At 42.3% G+C, this 17,924-nt stretch overlaps 1 protein-coding gene across 2 annotated transcripts in view; it reads left to right on the top strand.

The window, feature by feature from the left end:
* The window catches only part of TMEM57 (transmembrane protein 57), a 58,345-nt gene extending 40,898 nt beyond the window's left edge, over positions 1-17,447 (top strand). For both annotated transcript variants that reach the window (XM_014546874.1, XM_014546875.1), the window contains 5 exons: positions 3,279-3,437; positions 4,768-4,950; positions 8,735-8,855; positions 11,040-11,214; positions 15,501-17,447. In XM_014546874.1, coding sequence (XP_014402360.1) covers positions 3,279-3,437; positions 4,768-4,950; positions 8,735-8,855; positions 11,040-11,214; positions 15,501-15,703 — 841 coding nt within the window. In that variant the 3' untranslated portion in view covers positions 15,704-17,447. The remainder of the gene's footprint in view (positions 1-3,278; positions 3,438-4,767; positions 4,951-8,734; positions 8,856-11,039; positions 11,215-15,500) is intronic.
* The last annotated feature ends 477 nt before the right edge of the window (positions 17,448-17,924 follow it).

The following is a 17,924-nucleotide window of genomic DNA, read 5'->3' as shown; positions in this document are numbered from 1 at the left end:
TCCCCCCCCCTGCCGGCCTGGTTGCCCCCAACTGCCCTCCCCTGGTCACCCCCAACTGCCCTCCCCGGCCGGCCTAGTCACCCTAACTGCCCTCCCCTGCTAGCCTGATTGCCCACAACTGCCCTCCCCTACTGGCCATCTTGTGGCGGCCATCTTTGACCACATGGGGGCGGCCATCTTGTATGTTGGAGTGATGGTCAATTTGCATATTCTTTATTATATAGGATAACACACATCCACAAAAGTACACAAATCCTAAGTGTACAACTTATAAATTTTCAACATACCTTTGTAACCACATCATTTTATATTTTTTTTGTTTTGTGCTGCTATGTCTTTGACAAAATTTTCATAGTTCTACTTTTAAAAATACATTGTTGTTTAGTGTTCTGTGGTTTCCATAAGTTACATTCTAGATATTCTGCACTTTTTGCTCTCATAATTTTATTAACTCTTTGAGTTTTTACATTTTTCAAGGAGCTCTAAAATTTCATTCAGAATATTGCTATTCTTAGTTCATGGCAAAAAAAAAGGCTTTTATCAGTTAAAAATGCAAAAAGGTAATAACTGCAAATTATTGACATCTAGCCTGTGCAGATTTAATTTTTCTTTCATTCCCAGTGTGGCACACGTTTCCCCCAGTTGGCTGGTTGTGTGGAACTTGATTCCTGTGCCTCTGCATATGATACAGCTCAGGTTGCTAATCTGAAGAAGCAGATCAGCAGCCAGCAGTAAGTGTGTCAAGCCTAGAAATGCTAGACCGAGCTGGGAGGAACTTACAGACGTTAGCCTCAGATGGGGAAACCGAGTCCTGGAAGGTGACATGCCTCCTCCAGGGTCACAGAGTTGGCACCAGAACCGAGTCTAGAATCCTGATTCTAACCCCATTACTAACCCATGCTAAGTCACTATTCTCATCTTAAAGTTCACCCTTTCTACTGAAAATGCAATCCTCAGACTGCGAAATCCACTTCGGAAGAAAGATAAATTACCTAACACGTTTTTCAGCCAAACTTCTTAATGGGGATAACCTAACAGCATTGATCTATTTTGGAAAGTATCCCTTGGGTTACTTTGGGCAAATGAGGGATGGTGTGGGATGGTATAAATGCCGGTCGGTAATTGTTTAGAGCAGGTCCGGGAGGACGTTCAACTGGAATAACCCTGGCAATAGGGAAAGTGTGGCGTGATGTTGACTTGTGACCCTTCCCTGGGGAGCAGCTGTGTCAGGAGACCTGACAGAGCTTCTGGAACACAAAGTCTCAGTCTGTGCTCCCCGTCACTGGGCAGGGAGACTAGCTACTGTGCCTGGGAGATGGCCATCAATGTTATATTCCTTTTTGTTTTGAGATTTTGTTTCAATTGGTGAAAGGTAGATAAGGAAATAAGGCTGCTCTTTGGTTTGCTAAGAGAGGCCAGGGAACATATTTAGTAAGTACTGATAAGTGGGGTGGGCCCTGGGGATTTGGTGCTTAATGAAACATGTCTGTCAGGACTTAGTCTGTGGAGCTGGCAATCCCAAGGGGAGATCACCATCGCCCTCCAGAAATCCTGGTTCTTTTGGTATGTTGTTTAGGGCACTGCACAATTCTCATCAGAGCACACTGATTTCTGCCTACCTATAAGTTTGTAGAGAAAGGTGTCTTCTTAGTCTCACATGGCAGCCATCGTTGGTCTAACCCAGGGGTGGGCAAACTTTTTGACTCGAGGGCCACATGGGTTCTTAAACTGGACCGGAGGGCCGGAACAAAAGCATGGATGGAGTGTTTGTGTGAACTAATATAAATTCAAAGTAAACATCATTACATAAAAGGGTACGGTCTTTTTTTTTTAGTTTTATTCATTTCAAACGGGCCGGATCCGGCCCGTGGGCCGTAGTTTGCCCACGGCTGGTCTAACCTCTAGTGCCCCTCGCCAAAGCACCATCCAGCAAACCCATTCTATCCTTTCTCACTCTGTTCCCGGAGTACAAGCCTTTCTCAGAGGCTCTGTCCCTTACATATCTATGGCTGTTCCTGCCTTTGAGCTTTTGGACATGTTTTCTCCCTTATGTAGAATGCCCCTTCCTCCCCTTCTGTTTCTCCAAATCCTGCCCAGCCATTAAGGCCCAATTCAGTTCCCATCTTCTCTCCTCAGAACTCATGTGGCACTTCTACCCATACCAGGCTATGGATGGTATAACTACAGTTCAGCCTACTGGTGAAGAGTGGACTCTGGAGCTAGCCCGTCTGTGTGACCTGGGCCAGAAGCTTTCCTGAATCTAGAGTTTTATAGAGTTCTTCACCTATAAAAATGGGAATAATAATTGGATTTAGCCATAAGTTGTGTAGAATGAATGAGTTCATACTATTAAAACCCACAGAACAATGCCTGGTACATAAGTTCTCATTAAATATTAGTTATTATTCCTTCTAGCATGTATGTAATCATGGCCTTCCTTGTGTTGTTCAATCATTTTAAGTATTTATTGGCCCCTAGTGACATTGTAAAGTCCTCTCATGAAGAAAGCGGCTTGATTTTACACTTCTTGTTGACCTTTTCTAGCCATACATGTGCATATAATAGTTCCCCAATACATGAAACTAATACTGTATTAAATAAAGAAAGTAGATGGAACAGGAGTAAGGAATTGAAAAGAAAATACAGGCTTCAGTTCACAGATGGTGTTTTCTTATGAGTCTCAGAGCATGCAATTTGTTCGTTTTTCTTTCCTTGTCCTGAGTCTAATGAGCTCTTCTGTCACACTCACCAGAGGTATGAACATCACTTAGCAAGGATGCTAGAAATTTCAGGAGGTTGTTTCCGACACTGTTTTCTTCTAGGCCTGTGCTGGGATGGAATCTCAGACAGTAGATTCTGATCTATCAGAATATCTCAAAGCAGGTGGGTCCTGAGCTGGGTGTTACTAACATACCTCCCTTGCTGAGGGGCACGGGCAACTCACCAGTAGGGAGGGGACCTTACCCTTCAGCCACCCTCTCTTTGCCTTTCCCTCCTCCTCTATTAGCAGCTGAGATGCTCACAAGCACCTTCTTTAGCCGTCAGTGTTCACAAACATTTGGGGGAAATCAGAGGTTGCCTTCTGGTGGGAAGAGGTGGGGACCCAGGCAGAAGCTTTCAGTAAAGAGCCAGGTGCAGACAGGAGTGTGGTGATGGTAGGAGCTGCCAGAGGGTTCCTCGGCCATTCACCCAGCAGCCTGGGACTTTAGCCAGGGTCTCCACAAAGCCCCGTGGGTGCCCTCTCTGTGATGAAAATGCTGTGTTTCTCCTTCTCCTAGGCTGGAACAAGACATTAAAAAATTAAAGGCTGACCTGCAGGCCAGCAGGCAAGTGGAACAAGAGCTCCGCAGTCAGATCAGCTCCCTCTCGAGCACGGAGCGAGGGATCCGCTCAGAAATGGGCCAGCTTCGGCAGGAGAATGAGCTGCTGCAGAACAAGTATGTGCACCTATCAGGCCTTTGATGAGCCAAGTGGCCTCACTGCTTCTTTTGTTTCCAGGGATTGGAGCACAAGATTCATGATGACAAAGGGATCGAGCAAAGGGGTTTTTAAATAAAATGTTTAATTTAATACCAGATATACAACATGTTATAAAATCTGTAAGAACCTGTTTCATTTCAACAAAAGTTTGTTAATATTGCTATTTTGTCTTCTCTCATTTAATGACTTATCTTAATTTAAAATAGTTATCAAGCTTTTATGATAATATACGGAAAGTTGAAAAGAAGTATTTCTGCCATAATTTGAAGCTCTTGATCCTTTGAGTGAAAGTTTCCAGAGCACTGGACTCTATTTACTGTGATTTCCCAAACTAAATGACATTGAACTTTGATTTTACTTGAAGAGACAGTCAAAAGCCAGCTCTTCTGTGTGAATTCTTATGCTTTCTATTAATTCATTCTGGAATTATTTCTTGACTCAATATGGGTCTGTCCTTTTTTTATTTTTTAGTTTCTTAGCACTGTGTGCCTACAGTAGTGAATAATATAGGCTTTGGGTTTCCTGGGCTTGCCCTATTGAAAGAGTAATTCTTCAACATTTTTAAGGAATGTAACTCAAAAGTTTAAGCATTATAGGCAAATAACCTCTCCACTGCTTCTGACCCACATATGTGGTGACTGTAGCATTGATACATAGAGAACATCTCACCCTTATTGATGTATTTAGATAAACTGACCTTATATTGTTATGTTAAGCTGCGGGGTGGTTGTAGGCAGGGAAGGGAATATGGCTGAAATTTCCATCTGAAATGAAGCATCCTATGAACCTACAAAATCTAGTTTGGGATACTCTAGAAAAACCATCTCACAGCTGGAAAGAAGAGGCAGCAGCATAATTGTATTCAGGCAAAGAAAGACATTCCCCCACTCACCCTTTACCTCAGTTTCAGTGGTGCTGGTTCCATCAGCTGTGCCTTGGTCAGACTGAAGTTCTTTCAAGGTGCTTTGGGGCACTTGAATTAGTTCTACTGTTATATTTCCCTCTGATAAAAACTTGCTTTACCCTATTTTCTGAATGACCTTCTGTAGATAAGAGCAGAAGCTAGGTCTGTATCTTATATGGCAGCTTGCTTACTGGTATTTAGAAATTGTTAAATAATTATGACAGTGTGTTCTCCCTGGGCACTCTGGGAATTGACATTTATGTTTGCTGTTCAAAACTCTTCTTTACTTTGGCCTTAAAATGACAAAGAGGAGCCATGTTTTTCCAGAGTTCATAGTGGGTATTGTAATTGTAAAACTCTGTGTGACAATCATTTCCATATAGGTTACATAATGCTGTGCAAGTGAAGCAAAAAGACAAACAGAATATCAGCCAGTTGGAAAAAAAGCTAAAAGCTGAGCAGGAAGCCCGAAGCTTTGTAGAAAAGCAGTTAATGGAAGAGAAAAAGAGGAAGAAGTTAGAAGAAGCTACTGCTGCCCGGGCTGTTGCATTCGCTGCTGCGTCCAGGTATGTCCATATCACCTGAGTGCTTAATCTACGGTTGGCTTTCCTTGTATCGAGGCAGCCATGGGAATTTGATGCTTCGGGCAGGATTAGAAATACAATAGTCGTGCATGGATGGATTGCTTTTAATTATGGCTTTATTAGTTGGTTTAAACTCCATCTGTGCAAGTTTGCACTCTCTTATAACAACTTCATCCTCAGCGATCTCCTCCATAAAGTGAGGGGAGGATATCACCATGCCTCCCACACCTGGGAGGCAAAGTGCTGCTCATAAAAGGGTTTCCAGCTCTAGCTGGTTTGGCTCAGTGGATAGAGCATCGGCCTTCGGACTGAAGGGCCCAGGTTTGATTCCCAGTAGGGGGCATGCAGGAGCAGCCAATCAATGATTCTCTCATCATTGATGTTTCTATCTCTCCCTTTCCCTTCCTCTCTGAAATCAATAAAAAAAATTTTTTTTTTTTTTAGAAAGGGTTTCCAATCACCATGCCTCCCACACCTGGGAGGCAAAGTGCTGCTCATAAAAGGGTTTCCAGCTCTAGCTGGTTTGGCTCAGTGGATAGAGCATCGGCCTTCGGACTGAAGGGCCCAGGTTTGATTCCCAGTAGGGGGCATGCAGGAGCAGCCAATCAATGATTCTCTCATCATTGATGTTTCTATCTCTCCCTTTCCCTTCCTCTCTGAAATCAATAAAAAAATTTTTTTTTTAGAAAGGGTTTCCAGTCACTTTCTTCCAAACTGATATTTACTAAACACTTTGAAAGAACCAATCTAGAATTTTGTACTCTTTATAGAACCATCACTACTCCCTACTCTTTGGTGTGTGTTTCTGAAGTTTTTATCTTAAAACTAGAGGCCCGGTGCACAAATTTGTGCACATTGAATGGAAATTAATTAGAAGAAATATTTTAATACCACTATTCACCCTTTCTCTATAATAGAAGTGTCAACCAAATTCACGATCGACAATGACAGATGGAAACACATGTGTGCGATTGGCGCCAGCAAGAGCTTTATATATATATAGATATAGATAAACTTGCTTAATTAGACCTGCTTTCTGATTTAGCTAAACTTTTTCCAGCCCAGTGAAGCACCCCAACTTCTTTCAGGTAATTGTTAGCAACACAGCAGTAAATATCAACAGGAAGCAGATTATTATTGTAGATCACACAGGGAGAACAAAGGGTAAAATATTTAACTGCAGCAGTGTTTGACTATATTCTGCGCAGTGAGAAAACCTGAAGTCATTTTCAAGGTCCACCATTTCTTTCTTCTTTTCAGTTGGGTCAAGTTTCTAAGCTTTCTAAATCTCCATTTTCTGGGTAATGAAAAGACAATAGGATTCCACTGAGTCTCCTATCTACCTACTCCAGGACTTCTGTGAGGACCAAATGAGATGAGGCACAGGAAAAAGCTTCACAGACATTTGGTTACAGTGTGAAATGTTTCCACCTGGCTATAAAGCAAGTCGTGTTCCTGGGCTGAAGAAACTCCAGGGAAGCTAGTGGCTAGGGAGAGGAAGGCAGGCGTTGCTACGTGACGTCATTACCCGGTGCCCACAGCTGGGCTGGGCTGGGCTGTGGGCCACATTTTGCACCATGGGGTCTCGGCAGTGTCAGCTGCGATTTGGTGGGGTGTCACTCCAGGGTGGTGGTGGGGCCTGTGTTCCACTTGGGGGAAGCCAAGTGTTGCTCTGTGGGCGGCAGGTCTACAGTGCCGTTTCTCTGTCAATGGCCAGTGTGTATCACGGCAGCTCCTGTGTTGAGCGTCTCCCCCCCTGTGGTCAGTGCACGTCATAGACCAGTTGGACGGTTGGACACTTAGCATGTTAGCCTTTTATATATATAGATGGAAGAAAGGTAAAATCTTGGTTCCCAAGTACTATGTACTAACTGCTTATGTCTTTGTTGGATATCAGCAAATTGTCAAATGAGCTGGAAAAGATGGGGAGAAAGGAAACATAAGTCACTCCTAGATATCATTGAGCTTGTGGAGTGATACAAATTAGGGACTACTTCCTATACCATTGAAAAATATGCAAATATTCCAAATCTGATATTCAGATACTATATTCAGATAGTAACTGCTATCTGAATATAAGCAAGGAGAGAAGATAGGTAAGAGCCTCTTGGTTTGTTTTTGGCGTCTACTTCACTTTTTTTCCTTTGTTTTCTTGACTAGTGAAGTCATCTGCATGGTAGAAGTCAGTTACGGGTTTACAGATGCAGAGTGAGGGTAAATTATTATTTATTTCATTTTAAGTTTCTATCATAATTTGTATCTATATGATATAATTCTACTGGCATTCTTCCTTGAGTTTTGCTTTTTTGTATTTGGTGTGTTAATAGCCTTCTTTTGGGTTCTGGCATTTGCAGAATAATTGATCAATCCTCAACTTACCTTTTAGGAAATAACAGCAGGAGAGGACTCTTTCTCCTGTGTGATCCTGTCTCCCCCCAGCAGACTCTGTACTGCAGATAGCTGAGCTCACTTGGCTTATCAGCATCTATACAGACACACAAGACCCTTTATTAGTCTGCCTAACCCAGTGGTTGGCAAATTCATTAGTCAACAGAGCCAAATATCAACACTCCAACAATTGAAATTTCTTTTGTGAGCCAAATTTTTTAAACTTAAACTATATAAATAGGTACATTGTTATTAACTTAATTAGGGTACTCCTAAGGCTTAGGAAGAGCCACACTCAAGGGGCCAAAGAGCTGCATGTGACTCGCGAGCCACAGTTTGCCGACCATGGGCCTAACCGAACCTAATCTAATGTGGAGTTTTTGGTTTGTTAAGTGTTTGAAAATTTGTAAGCATTTCTGAAGCACTTAAACTTGCAGGAGATTTTTCTGAACAATAATCTAGTGTGGCCCGTGCTGTCCTTAATTCATCTACTATCTACCCTTTTCCCCCCCCAAAAAACCCACTGAGAAGTATATGACAATTCCTTAACCATGTTGTGTAGTGCCTCTTACTAGTATACCTGAGAATCAGTAAATTGGTTTTCTTCTCTACTCTAAATCCCTTTTGTTTCCAGTTAAGCTTATTTGTTTTGTTTTGATCTTACCCTTAGATGGTCCTTGTTTGCCATCACTTGTGTAGAGATTGTTTTTATTCTTAACGAAATCTCAAGGCTTTGAGTCTCTCACTGGACCTTTATTTGTGTGTAGGCAAGACACCTACTTTCTCCATCAGGCTGTTTCTGCAATCTTGCTATCACCTTTTGTAGTTTATCCTTATTGTAGCCTTGAGAAGCCACCTCATGCTGCTCCCTTCTTCTGTTTACTCCAGGCCTGTGACAACCATGATTAAAGAAAGGTGAAAGTCTCAAGGCATAGTCCCTCAAAAGTGGAAAAAAGTTCTGGTTCACTGCCCCCTGCTGGGCATGTCTGGCTCTGCCTTGCTCAGTTTGTGTGCATTGTCTCAAGTCATATGGCCGGGTGGGAAGCTTGTTGGGAAACCTCCATTTTTATCCCAGTTCTGTGACCTACAAACTAGGTAGCCATGAACTAGTATCATATCTTATTTATAAAAGTGGATAATATACCCTATCCCCATAAAGAAGGTAGTGTGGGTGAAGTACCTAGCTTGGTGCCTGGCTCATATTAGATATCCAGTTAATGATAATTATTTTTTGAGAGTTTGTTGAAATTATCAAAGAATAGAGAGCATACCAGACAGCCAATACCTGACTGACTTTGGAGTATAGAGAAGTATCAATCCTGCAATATAAATAAATAGTCTTTTAAGTCCCCTTCTCTCCTTCTCTTCTTTTCAAAAGGGGAGAGTGCACCGAAACCTTACGGAATCGGATCAGAGAATTGGAGGCAGAGGGCAAGAAGCTCACAATGGACATGAAGGTGAAAGAAGACCAGCTCAGAGAACTAGAACTGAAAGTCCAGGTAATGGGAGGACCAAAGGCTTTCTCGTACTTGAATTCCTCTTCTGCGTTGATTGGTGGCCTGTGATACAATGTGGAGATGGTGCTTTTTGATGCAGGCAAATCCCATTGCATCTGAAAAGCTCTGTGACCAGAGGAAGCTCTAATCTTGTCCAGCTCATTGATGTCATATTTAACTTAGTCAGATTCTAATACAAGCCAGAAATGTTGATGGTCCTTTGACATGTTTTATACCAGAATTTGAATTACTGTAGATTCATTTTATTTTTCTAGGTTATAGGCCAGATTAGTGTCCTTTGGGATTTCTACATCTCTTATCAGCCCTCACCATCTCTCCATCCCCAGGGAATTGACCATTCTGGTTGCTCTGAGCTTTTCCAGATTGCAGTTCTGAGCAGTACATTGGGAGGAAAGCTGCCAGTGCTGTGAATGTAGCCAGTTTTGGGAGCCATGTGTACTGTGGCAAAGTATTTGGCATAGGCACTTCAAGGGAACATTTAAAATGAATGTCATATATTATAAAGTAACAGTAATTTTTATAAAGTTACAGTAATTTGACTCGTGTGTGGTAAAGGTAGCATCAGAAATGGATGGGAATGGTGAGGAAAAAACAATAAAATTAGAAGGTCATCTCCATCCTATACAAAAAGAAATTCCAGATGAAGAGTTGAATGCAGAAATAAAAAGACATTTTATTTTAAACTAGGTGAAAATATAGTAGAATTTCTTTAATCTTGAAACAGGGGAAGACTTTCAAAAATAATGGAAGAGGTAATGGAAGGAGACTAAACTTTGGGTGATGAGCATGCAATATATAGGTGATGTGTTATAATACTGAAACTTATATAATCTTATTAACCAATGTCAGTCACCCCAAAATTAAATAAGTTAAAAAGTACATTGTAGTAAAAAATATAATGGAAGAAATCACAAAGCAGAAAATATAAATTAGAATAATCAACTGGGGGAGTATGGATATTGCATCAAATATAAATAAGGAATTAATACTCTCGATATATAAATAATTCATAAAAATTGCTAAGCTCAAATATACAGAAAAATAGGCAAAGGATACCAACAGTTAATTCACAGCAGAACTAGAAATGGCTGATAACATATTATTATATCCTTATTAATCATAAGACATAGATTAAAATTGAGTATCATTTATCTCCTGTGAAATTAGCAAAAAATTTTAAGTGATAATATCAATCTGAGTGAGCCTGCAATGAAATAGGCCTCATACATTGCTGGGGAAGTGTAACTTTCTGGAAAGGGTCATGTACTTTTTAAGTATTTTCCTTGTTAGGACTTCAACCTAAGGTAAATATTTTTTAAAGTCTTATTGATGATATATATACAGAGATGTTCATCATGGTGGTAATATAAATGCAAAAAAAAAAAGGAAACAATCTTAACAATAGGTGATTCATTTAATAAATTATGGCACATATATATGTGGGAGTATTATGCAGCCAGTAAGAATTACATTTTCAAAGAACATTTGCGATTATATAAGTTTTTTTTTTAATTATACAAAACTGAACACATACTGTTACCTCATTTATGTTAAAAGATACACATGTGCTTAAAAGACTAAAATAATATGTATCAAATTTTCACAGTGTTGGGATTTGGGGTGATTTTCATTTTCCTCTTTGAACTTTAATATATTTTAAAATTCTCTATAATACGTGTGGATATCTCTTTCAAAATGAAGAAATTAAAATATCTCTATACATATATTTATTGGTTACATTACCAGATGTTTTAAGTGGACTTATTCTGCAGTGTGCCCTATTAAAATAATTAACATTTTTACAATTGTTAGTGCAAATTGAGAGTAGAATTTTGGCAAATTTGATTACAGTATTACAGCAACATTTGCAACTGGCAGCAAGGAAAACGTTCTTTTTGGTTCTGAATTAAGCTTGTAAGAAAGTGTCTTGTTTGGAGACAGAAAAACCCAACATAGTCAGATTTATCTAAAATGTTTTTGTATGTGCACATCGCCATACAAATACATTTTGCCCTCTAAGTGGTGGGTCTAAACCCATAGAATACTAGCATTCTGTGTTCTAGGGGCCAGGTCAATAATAGCGGGATTTTATTTGTGATTTCAGGCTAATTTGTAGACCGATGCCAAAACTATCTTGTAACATTGCTGCTTTGATGATATTGATAGGAGCTTCGGAAGTATAAGGAAAATGAGAAGGACACTGAGGTGTTAATGTCAGCTCTCTCAGCCATGCAAGATAAAACACAGCACCTGGAGAACAGCCTGAGCGCAGAAACGAGGATCAAGCTCGACCTGTTCTCCGCACTGGGGGACGCAAAGCGGCAGCTCGAGATTGCCCAAGGTAGGAGGACAGCGGGCCCCCAGGGGAGGTGGTGTGGCTGAGAATGCACAAGGACGAGAGAGCATATCAGTTTTCTCCTTAATGGTTTAAGCGCCCAGCATACAGTTTTGCTGAATTAGAGAACTGCAGAGTCACTCAGAGGTGCTGGTGCAGCAGTACTTACAGGGTCTGTGGGAACATGGAGAGAGGCGGGGACGAAGCCAGTCTGGGGAGTCAGAGGGCTCAGGGAAGCTGATGTCTGAGCTGGGTCTTGAATGATGAGAAAGGGTTAGCCCAGTGAAGAAGCAGTAGAGCGGAGTGAGGACTAGAGAGGCATATAACGGAAGCAGCAGCTTGAGCGAGGCCAGGGAAGCTAGGGGCCTGATGTGTTCAGAGCTGCAGCTGGCTGTGCTTGGCCGGAGAAGGTTACAGTCGAAGTGGTGAGAGGAGAGTCTGGAGAACTGGCTGTTCACTCAGCAGGTATTTATTAAGACCTACTGTGTGCCAGGCATTGTGAGAATCCCCGAGGGAACAGACAGTAACAGACATTTTGGTCTTAGGGACGCATTTACTCTCTTAAAATCATTGAGTACCCAAAGATGTTTTTATAAAAACCGGGTTATATCTATCAACATTTATCTATTAGAAATGAAAAGTTCAAACATGTATTTCTTCATTCATTTTAAAATAACATAAACATATTACTTGTTAACATAAATAACATTTTTATGAAAAATAACTATTTTCAAAAAATTGTAATGAGAAAAGTGACATTGTTTTACATTTAGCAAATCTCTCGTTTCTGGCTTAATGAAAGATAATTCCATTCCCATCTCGTTCTACATTCAGTCTGTTGTAATTTCACTGGCCATGTTGTTTCTGGAAGACTTTTCTATGTCCATGAGGGAATGAGTGTGAAGAAGGCCAATCATGCCTTAGTGCGATGGACCCTGTGGATCCTGTGAGAGGGCAAGCCACGCAGCAAGGCAAGGCCTACTGCCCTCAGAGAGAGGAGAGGGCGTGAAAGGCGAGAGGAGATGCTGGGTGGCTTCATGAGGGAGGGGACTCAGCTTTGAAGGGTGACTTCTGAGAGCAGAGAACGGCAGGGAAGAACATTGCTACCTGAGGGAACAGTGAAAGCGAAGGAAAGAAAGTGTTGGGAATTTCAGGTGAGCAGACCAGTGACCTCAAGGTGGGGGGCCTGGCAGAAGAGAGGGGGAGATCAGGAGGACCATGAGTGAAGCCTCCTAGAGAACATATTCCCCTGATTTTCAGGAGGAGGGGTGAGAGGTTCTGGCGTTGTTTTGGAAGTCTCTTTCCAGTAGCTGTGTGAAAGATGGATTGGAAAGACAGTGGAGGCAGGGAGGCCATTTAGGAGGCTACCACTGTCCTAGCTAAGAGTGATGAGTGGGGGAGCAGGATGCCCAGACGGGAGGGAAGGATAAAGGTGCCAGAACCAAGAAAGAGCAGGAAGGTGTGAAGAGTGAAAAGAGAGTGAGTTTGGTTCGGGATGTTTCCATGTGGAGTTGCTTCCTGGACACCCCGGTAAAAAGAGTTCATCAGTCATTGGGAGTTTGGGCCTAAACTCCAGAGAAAGGACCAAAACCCCTGTGGGTGGGGGTGGGATATAGAAGCTACGAGAAGTTAGCGAAGCCATAAGAGTGGCTTGGAATGGCCCAGCTGGTAGAGCAAAAAGAGAAGGGAGTTGAGAATCAGGCTTATTAATCTGTGGACTCAGGGAAAGCATTTGAAAAGAAGGTTCCAGGGATCCTGCTAAGGCTGAACTTCTGAGCATACACTGGCTTTTTGCCTGCTTGGCCCAGCTCCCTGGGAAGTGGCCACTTCTCTCTGCAGCATCCCGTTTACTCCGATTTGCCAGCGTGGCAGAGATTCCCCCTGCAGTGAGGCAGCACCTGGTCTCCAAGTAGCTGAGGGGAGCTTGGCCTGTCAGCCCAGGAATTCTTGTAAAGCAACAGAGAAGCAGAGAGAAATGTCTTTTTCAAAAGCTCTGGGAATGTTTGCATATTACTGATTAAAGACATCAAATTTAAATCTGTGTAGAAAAAAAGATCCAGTGGCTCATATATCAGATGCCGTAGGAATTTTATTCATCTGAGGCTAATTGTGTTAAAAGGGAAGGAGGGTTTTGTGCTTACTTAAAGCTGAGGAGACATGAAGGAAGTCCCAGGGAGCAGGTTCTTTCCATGGCTCTGTGCTGCTGCCTTTCCCACTACTTCCCTTCACTGTCATGCTCAGAATATTCTAATAAGAATCCAACTTTGTAATTCAAATCAAACCCCTGTGTTGCTTTTCTCCTTCCTACTATCTATATCATTTGATTCATCCTGGTTTCAAAATGACTTTCATCTCTGCTACATCCTTTTAAAAACTATGCCACCAAGGGCAGCTACATTTTAAATATGTTACCATCTTCCTCAGGACGTGGAATGAGTGCAACTCAAATGCAACCTCCTTCTTTTCTGAGCATTTAAATTTCTGAAGTGCTGTTCCTAAGTGTTCTTCCTCTAGTGGACCAGGGAGCTTCAAAGAATGATGGACATTGCATGGGCTTTGGAACGAAGGGTCCTGGGTTGACATCCTGCTCTATCTCTTAATAACCGGGCAAGATGCATAACTTGCAGCGCCTCAGCTTTGTACTGGGCTGGGCACTAGGGATACTGTAATGAGAGAAAAAAAAAGTGGATAGTCCCTGCCCTCATGGAGCTCATGGCCCAATGGAGAGATGACGAACACAAGTCATCACCTACGTGAATAGTTGCAAGAGAGATGGAAGAATGTGTAGGCAGGAGTGCAGACTCGAGCCAGACTGCGTAGATTTGAATCCTGGCTCTGTATTCAACCTCTGTATACCTGTTTCCTCATCTATAAAATGGATGATGCTGATAATAATTTCTGCCTGATAGGGTTGTTGTGATAAATAAATGAGTTTATATGTGGAAGTACTTAGAACAGTGTCTGGCACATATGTGTTAGCTAATATAATTATTACTAGAGGCCCAATGCATGAATTCATGCACCAGCTGTGTCCCTTGGCCTGGCCTGTGGGATCCGCCGAAACCGGCTCTCCAACGTCCCCTGAGGGCTCCCGAATTGTAAGAGAGGGCGCAGGCCAGGCTGAGGGACCCCATCAGTGCACGGGGCTGGGGAGGGACACGGGCTGTTGGCCAGCTGGGAAGGGACCGCAGGAGGGCTCCAGGGCATGTCTGGCCTATCTCGCTCTGTCCTGATCAGCTGGACCCCAGCAGCAAGTTAACTATCAGTCAGAGTGTCTGCCCCCTGGTGGTCAGTGTCTGTCATAGCGACTGGTTGGTCAACTGTCTGCCCCCTGGTGGTCAGTGCACATCATAGCAAGTGGTTGAGCGGCCTTAGCATGTCATTAGCATATTATGCTTTGATTGGTTGAACAGATGATCAGAGACTTAGCATATTAGGTTTTTATTATATAGGGTCATTATTACAAAAAGTAAAGTGACAGAAAGAAAAGTTTAGAGTGTGTTGAGAATCTATGAGTTGAGGGGATAGGGTCTGATTTAAATGGGAAAATTAGGGAAAGCTTTGTAAGGAAGTAGAAATAGAAATCCCAGGAGTTAACGCAGAGAGAGCAAGGGAAATAGCCCTGAGGCAGGCATCGCTGCTTGGATGAGAAACTAAGTGTAGTGAGGGAGGGTGTCAAAGGCTCAGCCCATGGCAAACTGGGCAGTCAATTTGAGTCACTTGAGAGCCCCCGTGCAGCAGCCAGAGCCAGAGCTCCATTTATTTTCTATATGAGGACCTGGGGCAGTTCTGAGGCCTTAGTTGTTCTGTATTTCTTGGTCTGACACCCAGAGATAGTCCACCCTCCCAGAAAAATACTGCAGCTCAAGAGGGAGAGCCATAGTTTAAAGGCATTCCCTCTTAGGCTGCCATTGGTGACTGCCATGCTCAAAACATGGCTCCTGGAAATTAACCTCTTTGCTTAGTCACACCTACATAGAGGGAATCCCTTTTCACTGTGAAACATGGCCCTCAGGCCAAATCTGGCTGCTGCCTATTCTTGTACCATCCATTGGCTAAGAATGGTTTCTATATTCTTCCATGGCTTAAAAAACACACACACAAACATGACAAAGACAGTATGTGGCTCACACACCTGAAATATTTACTATTTGGCCCTTTACAGGAAAGTTTGCCTACCCTTGCAAACCCTTACATCACAGCTGAGTCACACCCACTTGGGGCTGGCCTAGGAGGGCATTGTGTTGGGTTAGCCCTCCCTTCCCACTAATGGTGGGTCTTTGATCTTCCAGGACAAATTCTTCAGAAAGACCAGGAAATCAAGGACCTAAAACAGAAGATAGCCGAAGTCATGGCCGTCATGCCCAGCATAACGTACAGTGCCGCCACCAGCCCCCTGAGCCCGGTTTCCCCCCACTACTCTTCCAAATTTGTGGAGACCAGCCCCTCTGGACTCGACCCCAACGCCTCTGTTTACCAGCCCATGAAGAAGTGAAGACCAGCTGTGTTTCACCCAACAATGTGGTTACCAGAAGGCATTGCGAAGAAGCATCTCTGGCAGTCAAGATAACAAAAAGTTTATATTGTATTTTGTGGGACTGTATATGTTGTCATTTTTAAAAAGGGGGGAAGATAACTCCACATCTGATTAGAGCTGCCCATCAGTTTTTCTTGTAAATTTTTAGAAGACCTCACAGAACTTTGCAGTTTATTTTTCTCGGCCAATGCATTAAAACCATTCTTGGATTTCAAGTAGCCAATTTTGCCTTTTATGTAATCTTACAGTTTCCTCTTGAAGAAAGAAAAAAAAGGGGGGTTTTGCTTCTCAATCCTCTATTTTTGTTTTGTTTCGTTCCAAAATAAGCAAAACCTGCACATTGGATCCATGTGGGGTGATAATGAAAACTTTGTTTTTAAGAGTGAAGGAGTTAAATAACCTAACACAGTTTTGATTGTATAGTTGAATTCAAGAAGGTGATTCTTAATATTACAGAAAACAACATTTGATTACCCCTCTAAGGACCAAACAAATTGAAAGAGTGTCATTTAAGCTGAGGGGAGAGACTCAGGCAATGAGACTAGATGTGTTTGAAATGTTTCTATTCCCATCAGTGTGTTTAGACCTAGAAAATTGCTAGCGGCAGTCTTGTTCACAGTGCCTTGGGAAAAGACATTTCAAGAGGAAACTTGATGATTTTAGACTATTTTCCCCCTTCGTCATCATCTATCTTCTATCTGTATCGAGCTCACTGCGGATCCTGCTGTAAAACTGGTGGGTAGCTGGGCTGTTCGTTACCACCACGACCAGCACTTCCTTTCCTGTCATAGAAAGCTCCACAGTGTTCTGGATTTGTCTAAAATCCAGCACCTTGGGAAGGTGAGCTGGGTGGTGTTTGTGTACGTGAGGCTGCAATGACAGCTAATAAAAGCTGCAGTTCTAGGTTCTTCTGTTTTTGTTTTGTTTCGTTTTCATTTCATTTCACTTAACTGTGCTTTTCACTCTTCATCATCTTATGTTTGATGATTTAAAACAAACTTGACTATTCCTCAGCTCTTGTGATTAGGAGGGTTTTTTTTTGTTTTGTTTTGTTTTGTTTAAAAAATTCTAAACTCAAAACTCTGCACAAAGATTTCAGTTTCAAGTGTATATTATACATTGATAGAAAAGTGTTTGCACTGGCAATTTTTGGAAGTGTTTAAGAAGCGGGGGGGGGGGGGGGGAGGGACTGGGAGAGGGAGGGGCAAAGCAAAATTGTATTTGGAAACTAGGAAAATTAAGAAACCAAATAGATTGGTTTTGCTTCCTTGCCATGGATTCTGGAAGGACATAGTTCTTCTAAAATTTCCTGTTAATTGGCATGTACGTCTCATTTAAAGAAAATTAAGTAGGACAAGCAAGTCAGCAAAATAGAAGTATTAAAAAGAATCATCCTTTTAAACACAGATCTTATTTTGGGATTTAAAAAAAACTTCTAGCTTTAGCCAGGTGTGCATGTTGCTGCCATTTTGCATTTTTGAATCATCTTGTGTAATTGTCACCATGAAAGTGTTACTCAGAATTGTCATAGATTTTTTTCATCTTTGTGCAAAAACATGGAAAATTGTCACTGACTTTGTGTTGAGGTTTCCCCCATTTTGCTGCCTTTTGGGACACTATTTTCGTTAAATACTTGGTCTTGGCTGCATTTTTTTTTTTTTCCTGTGGGGTTCAAAAGAATAAACATTTTCTTACAGATAAACTAGTTTTCTGCCTTTTTAACTTTTTAGGAGGGCACAACAAGTTTGATTGTTCTGAATGAACCTTAGATTATTGCTCTTGTTCTCTCCTCATCTCAGCTTCCTGTCAGGTGGCCGTGTCCAGCAGACACAAGATTTGGGGTGAATCCATTTAGGTGGCTTCACCTCACGTCTTACTTAAGACATCTCCATTCTCATTCTCTTTCCCTCCCTCTTCCTCCCCCCATCCTTCCTCCCTCCCTCCCTGCTACTCTCCCTCATCCCTCTTTCTTTTTTCTTTTTAAACTAGAGGCCCAGTGCACGAATTCATGCACCAGTGGGGTCCCTTGGCCTGGCCTGCAGGATTGGGCTGAAACCGGCTCTCCAACATCCCCCGAGGGGTCCTGGATTGCAAGAGAGCGCAGGCCAGGCTGAGGGACCCCACCGGAGCACAATTGGGGCCCGGGAGGGACTGCGGGAGGGCTCCAGGGCGTGTCCAG

The sequence above is a fragment of the Myotis brandtii genome, unplaced genomic scaffold (genome assembly GCF_000412655.1).
Source record: "Myotis brandtii unplaced genomic scaffold, ASM41265v1 scaffold456, whole genome shotgun sequence".
NCBI lineage: Eukaryota > Metazoa > Chordata > Mammalia > Chiroptera > Vespertilionidae > Myotis > Myotis brandtii.
The sequence above is the reverse complement of the archived record's forward strand: the minus strand, read 5'-3'. Positions and strand labels throughout refer to the sequence as shown.